At 48.8% G+C, this 6,667-nt stretch overlaps 1 protein-coding gene across 1 annotated transcript; it reads left to right on the forward strand.

Moving 5' to 3' along the window:
- LOC117540159 (protein AF-9-like) lies at positions 1–735 on the forward strand. The gene has a single exon (XM_034206688.1). The coding sequence runs from the start codon at positions 19–21 to the stop codon at positions 733–735; it is 717 nt and encodes a 238-aa protein (XP_034062579.1). The 5' UTR covers positions 1–18.
- Positions 736–6,667: the final 5,932 nt, after the last annotated feature.

Below are 6,667 nucleotides of genomic sequence, written 5' to 3' on the forward strand. Positions count from 1 at the left end.
GGCTTCACCCACGACTGGATGGTGTTTGTCCTCGGCCCGGAGCAGAGCAACATCCAGCACTTTGTGGAGAAAGTGGTTTTTTACCTGCACGAAAGCTTCCCCAAACCAAAAAGAGTTATCAAGGATCCCCCGTTCAAAGTGGAGGAGTCTGGATACGCAGGCTTCATCTTACCTATTGAAGTTTACTTCAGAAATAAGGAAGAACCGAAGAAAGTTCGCTTTGATTACGACCTTTTCCTCCATCTGGAAGGCCACCCACCTGTCAATCATCTCCGCTGTGAGAAGCTCACCTTCAACAGCCCTACAGAGGAGTTTCGCATGAAGCTGCTGAAAGCTGGAGGGCAGCGGGATCCTAACAAACGAAGTTCAGAAGACTCAAATGTGATGGTGATGCAGGAGGGCTCCACCTCTCTGTTCGGACAGCACATGAAGCTGCGTTCTCTCCCCAGCTCGCTGACATCCACCTTCTTGGACCAAAAAAAGAGCAAAAGCTTTCACGGGTCAAAGGATGGCTCCAAAGGAAGCAGCACCTCCCTTCTCACCATGGCAACAACCACCAGCACCAACAACATCAGCTTCTCCAAACTCCACAAACTCTCCAAGGACCACAAAGACAAGCCTCCAAAAGACTTGAAAGAGCCCACAAGTGCCTTCAGAGACTCTGGCTGGGAATCCAGCAAAGTCCCCAAAGAAACTTCCAGGAAACCTGTTCATTGTATTTTGTTATTGGAATAAATGCACAAATGGAGGTTCTTGTCTGGATTTGGATGATCATTGCCCTGCGTAAGATCCGCTAACTAGTGCCTCAGCGCAGGGACGTGCACAGGTACGGGCTAATGTTGCCCGGGCAATGGCCCTTTTGAACTTTTTGGCTGACCTGCCCCTCTGGAGAGAGCGAAAGTCTTTTTTTTCTGTTGTGGCCGAATAAACATGATAAGCCCACAATTAGTATTGTAGAGTCTTGCTGCAATAAAACACACCTTGTCAGCGCTGTCATCTGCCCCCAGTCACGTGACTTTGTTTACAATCTGACAGCTGAAAAGCAAAGGAAAGCCCTCCGAGTCCGGTCCGGCCTCATGTGGCTATGGTGATCATGTGCCTGCCTGGCTTTGGTGGCCAATCCTCGGGTCAATCTGTCCCCGGAAATGTCCCCGTTTTGAAATATGCTTGAATTGATTTTGAGTTTTCTCATGGCAGTTAGAGTATAGGGGACAATCCAGGGGACTTTACTTCCTCTTGACACCGTCGGTTATTTACACCTATACTTGTTATTGTGCTTCCGTCTTTCTGTATCTTTTCATCTGCTCCGTAAACTCCCTCACCACTCGCTCTCTTTTCTTGATCGCCCTCTCACAGGAGAACTCTTCACTGTCCCGCTTCATTGTAGGATTTCTGCCATGTCTCTACTTTAGTTTGACCATCTCTGTTATTAAGTTATGGAATACTAAATAAATAAGTAATTTGATACCTTACCGTTACTGCGCTCATAAAGAATGATAAGAATAAGAATAATGCGTATTGAACTGGTTTAATCAATTAGTGAGTTTATTTAAGAGACAGCCGTTACAATGGTCAAACTACATTAAAACAGAATTGTCCGCATTTTGTCTTTAATAGTTCCTAACATTAGATATGTTAATGAGATATGGACCGCAAAACAAACAATTTCCCTGGTTTTCTTTTTTTATAAAAACTTCTTACGTTTTCGGGGGGGGGGGGGGGGAGGCCCTTTCTCTAGTTTAGAGCAATAGCCCCTCCAAATATCTGTGCACGTCCCTGCCTCAGCGGCTGTATTATTATGTTTATATTATGTTAATTATCTGTTTTAGTTCTATATGATTTTGGCCGCTACATACACCATACATATTTGTCAAGTCAATAGACTATTATATGCCCTTTTATTTCTTCCTTAGTAATTGAATGAATGTTTATTTTGTAAACCTTGCCATAGTTGGTTTAATTGCTAAACGTGTTATGTTACAAATATCTTACCTTCCTATAGGTTGTAACACGAATGAACCAAGTCCCAGCACCTATTATGTGCATGGTACACCACCCAGGACTAGAGCCAAACTGTCTCAACCCATACACCCTGCAGAACCTCCATAACATGTACAGATTAGATTATGGATCTTTGAGGCGTAGAAGCATTTTCGGCATCTTGCCTATCGCAGCTTTGTAAACTGGTGCTGGGGCTTTTTAGGACGAGGCATCAGAGTGGTCATCCCGTCATGTGTTGTCCACCGCATACGCCAGGAGTTTCCTGATCTAAATCAAATGCAAATCATAAAATATTAGAGAAACTTAGTTGTTTTAGGTTCGTTAGCTTGTCAGATAGATTAATATGCTAACCTACGTTTGCTAGTTGTTCAGTGTAATATGCCAACCTACTACGAACAACAGCTAGTGGTTCATATTAGGCTAGCTGTCACGATTCTCATGTTATGTCACGTTTTTAGTTTTGTATGTCTAGGTTTGGGTTTATTTAGCTGTCCGGTTCTCCCTGTCACCTGTCTGGTCCCTCTCTCTGTGTTTTTCCTCCCTGTCGTTAGTTTAGTCTAATTGTCTGATTGTGTTCACCTGTTGCCCTTGTGTTTCTCCTCCCCTGCCCGGCTGTTTCTCGTCTCGTGATTACTCCTCCCTGTATTTAGTCTCTTCCTGTGTTCAGTGTTGGTTCGTCTTTTGTTGGTGACTGAGTTCACCGTGAGTGTTCTGTTTTGTCCGAGTTATTTTCATTATCCTTGAAATAAAGGTTAATCAGAGTTATCTGCATTTGGGTCCTGCTTCCTTCACTCAACCGTAACAGTACGAACCAACCAAGATGGACCCAACAGATGATCCATTTAAGGTGGAACTATAAATGTACCTATTCTTTGGCTTTCTGCTATGGTAGGTGGAGGGGAGCGTCCAGTGTTGAGCAGAAAGAGGCTGCTCAGGCAGAGGCGCACCAGATAGCAAAAGAGAAACCATGTCTTGTGAAGTTCTTACCTGGCTGGATGATGGATATCCTCCCGACATGTGTTTCCCGGCCTGCTAGCCCCAGGCATGCTAGCCCCCTGCCTCCCAATTCTCAAACGGACACCATACGTCTCGGCGTGTTCCATCTGGAGTCAACCTCTGCTTCTTCCCCAGTTCCTGCTCCTGTCCAGGAGCAGTTATCTGGAACTTGTCTGGCTTTTGGAGGTCCACGGAGCCTCCAAAAGGCTCCTAAGAGAAGGAGTAGCAAGTCCAGACAGCCCGAGCCCCAAAAGTCATGGTTCTGGCCCCAGCAGCCATGGTTCCGGCCCCAGCAGCCACGGATCCGGTCCCAGCAGCCATGGTTCTGGCCCCAGCAGCCATGGTTCCGGCCCTGGTTCCGGCCCCAGCAGCCATAGTCCCTCCTCTAGTCCCTTCTTTAGTCCCTCCTCTAGTGCCTTCTCAAGTCCCTACTCTAGTCCCATCTCAAGTCCCTTCCCGAGTTTCCTCTCCAGTTTCCTCTCAAGTCCCCTCTCAAGTCCCCTCTCAAGTTCCCTCTCGAGTCCCCTCTCCAGTTTCCTCTCAAGTCTCCTCTCGAGTCTCCTCTCGAGTCCCCTCTCGAGTCCCCTCTTGAGTCCCCTCTCGAGTTCTCTCTCCAGTCCCTACTCAAGTCCCTACTGAAGTGCTGTTGGAGGTTCCGCTGGGGGTCCTGCCAACTCCATGTCCTGTCCCGTTGGGGGTCTCGCCGACTACTCTTCTGCCGGGGGTCCTGCCAACCCTATGTCCCGTGCCGTTGGAGGCCCCGCCGACGATTCTTCTGCCGGGGGTCCTGCCAACCCTGTGTCCTGTGCCGTTGGAGGCCCTGCCGACTACTCTTCTGCCGGGGGTCCTGCCAACCCTATGTCCCGTGCCGTTGGAGGCCCCGCCGACGATTCTTCTGCCGGGGGTCCTGCCAACCCTGTGTCCTGTGCCGTTGGATGCCCCGCCGACTACTCTTCTGCCGGGGGTCCTGCCAACCCTATGTCCCGTGCCGTTGGAGGCCCCGCCGACAATTATTCTGCCGGGGGTCCTGCCAACCCTGTGTCCTGTGCCGTTGGAGGTTCCGCTGGGGGTCCTGCCAGCTCCATGTCCTGTCCCGTTGGGAGTCCCGCCGACTACTCTTCTGCCGGGGGTCCTGCCAACCCTATGTCCTGTTCCGTTGGAGGTCCCGCTGAGAGTCCTGCCAATCCCATGTCTTGTTCCGTTGGAGGTTTCCGCCGCCACCTTGCCTCGCCGTGGGTCCTGCCAACTCCTGGTCCTCTTCCGTGGGGGATCCTGCCGAAGCCTGTCCCACCGGCTCCGGTTCCTGCCTGGCCTCCGGAGCTGTCCCGTCAGCGGCTTCCTGCCCGTCCTCCGGAGTTGTTCCGTCGCCGCCTGCTTCGCCCTCGAGCCCGGCCCCGTGAGTGCCGCGGTCTTCACCCTCGAGCCCGGCCCCCTGAGAGCCGCGGTCTTCGCCCTCGAGCCCGGCCCCCCTGAGAGCCGCGGTTCTTCAGCCCTCGAGCCCGGCCCCCTGAGAGCCGCGGTCTTTCGCCCTCGAGCCCGGCCCCCCTGACTTTCCCGGCCGCGGTCCTCGCCCTTGGGCCCGGCCCCCTGACTCTTCCTGCCGCTGCCTTCACCCTCATGCTCGGCCCCGCTGAGTTCGCCCGCTGTGGTCTTCGCCCCTCCATGGACTCTGCCTTGCCCCCGGGCCCTCCACCCGAGACCCCCTCCATGGTCTCTGCCTTTCCTCCGGGCAGTCCGCCCGAGACCCCCACCATGGACTCTGCCTTGCCCCCGGGCCGTCTGCCCGAGACCCCCACCTCGGCTTCTGCCTTGCCCCCGGGCCGTCCGCCCGAGTCCTCCTTCTCGGCTTCTGCCTTGCCCCCGGGCCCTCCGCTGTGCTCCTTATTTTCATTATCCTTGAAATAAAGGTTAATCAGAGTTATCTGCATTTGGGTCCTGCTTCCTTCACTCAACCGTAACACTAGCAAGAACATGTTTACAATTGCAATCTTATACAGGTAGTCTGCTACGTTCGGTCATTCATTGTAGCTGGCATAAAAACAATGTTTTCCCTAGCAAACTCATGTCTAGCTCTTAGCCTTCTTTTTAACTCTGTAGCATACACGCTAGGAATGCCAACTATAATGTAATTAAGTTTCGCGACTGACCATACGGTAAATCACCCGGAGTATACTGTCTGAGTATTTCGTGTGTGAATGCAGACATTCTCCTGCTATGAGATACATGTAAGGCCATCTGCTGACATTGGAGTTGATATATGGAAACGCTAGCAACTTAGTTAGCCCAGTTAGCACTTAGTTAGGCTTAGCAGCCCGAATAACATTTACCCATTTAAATAGTTGTGGTAGATACCTTTGTTTTAAACATCATAAATACACAAACAAAAATGAATACTTACAGGTTGTGTACCCAAGGGTGTAACTTTGGTTTGAGAAGTGGGGGGGACACAAGACAGGGGGTCCTCCGCAATGAAATATTTTCTCAATTTAATTCCATGTCCTCCCTTTCTACAAATATATTAGGGACTGTAGTGTTAACAAATCCAAGAAAAATGTGTAGTGTATATAATGAGTGTGCACACACTTATCTAATATCCTATCCATGTGAACCTGTTTTATTTGTGATGACCTCACATCCTCTAGGGGGGTCCGGGGGCATGCACCCCCGGGAAGATTTTTTCTTTAAATTGAAGTTAAATGCATCAATCTGGTGCACTTTGAAGGCAACATTAAGAGATTTATGGATGCAGCTCTCTGTTGTGCACCGACAGAAATGTTAAGAGTTTAATTTATATGTTGTTTTTGTCACTCACCATTTACCTGTCATTCCAGGTTTCCTGATTATCTACCTCTCTCCCGTGCTCATCAGCACCAGCCCCGCCCCTGATTGTTCCCACCTGTGTCTTGTTATCTTGGGTTTAAATTCCCAGTCTCCCATGTGTTCTTCGTCAGTTCGTCTTGTCCATGCCTAGATCAGATCTATGCTCTCCTTGATACCATGATGTTTTTGTTCCTCACTACGTGAGCGATCTTCATCTCATCAAGAGATTAGAAAGTGTTTATTTTTGTTCATCTATTAAAGTATCTTACAAATACTTTACCTCTGTCTCCTGGGTCGTGCAATTGGGTCCTATACCTTGAGTTTCTGAGTTCGTAACACTCTCAACACTCATATGAAACAGAACTGTATATATTTCAATAATCAAAAAACCATTAGAATATTCTCACAACCAATAACAAATCATTGATAAACTCCTCTCTCCTATCTTTATTTTACCTATAGTTTGCATTATTTCTTTTTATTTATGCATATTTGACTAATCACACCCCTTTCAAACTGTGTTTTTTATTTTGTACTGACCTATGGAATGATTTCTTAACTTATTTTATACACGACTAATATTACATAGATGGAAATATTTGTTTACCTAGATGACCAAACCGTTTGAGCCCACTGAGATAACTTAGACTAAAGTTTACAATCTAATTACTTAGAGTCCTTTACCTCCCTGAGCTGACGTTATCTCTCTCAGTCCGACAGGAAAGAGCTCTCCCTCTCCTTATTGTTGAAACAGCTACTAATCTCCGCTAGCTCCGAGCTAGCACCAGATGCTAACGACAACCCCTGTATATCTCTCTCTCTCTCCTCTCTCTCTCTCTCTCTCCTCTCC

Source organism: Gymnodraco acuticeps, unplaced genomic scaffold, assembly GCF_902827175.1.
Source record: "Gymnodraco acuticeps unplaced genomic scaffold, fGymAcu1.1, whole genome shotgun sequence".
NCBI classification, from domain to species: domain Eukaryota; kingdom Metazoa; phylum Chordata; class Actinopteri; order Perciformes; family Bathydraconidae; genus Gymnodraco; species Gymnodraco acuticeps.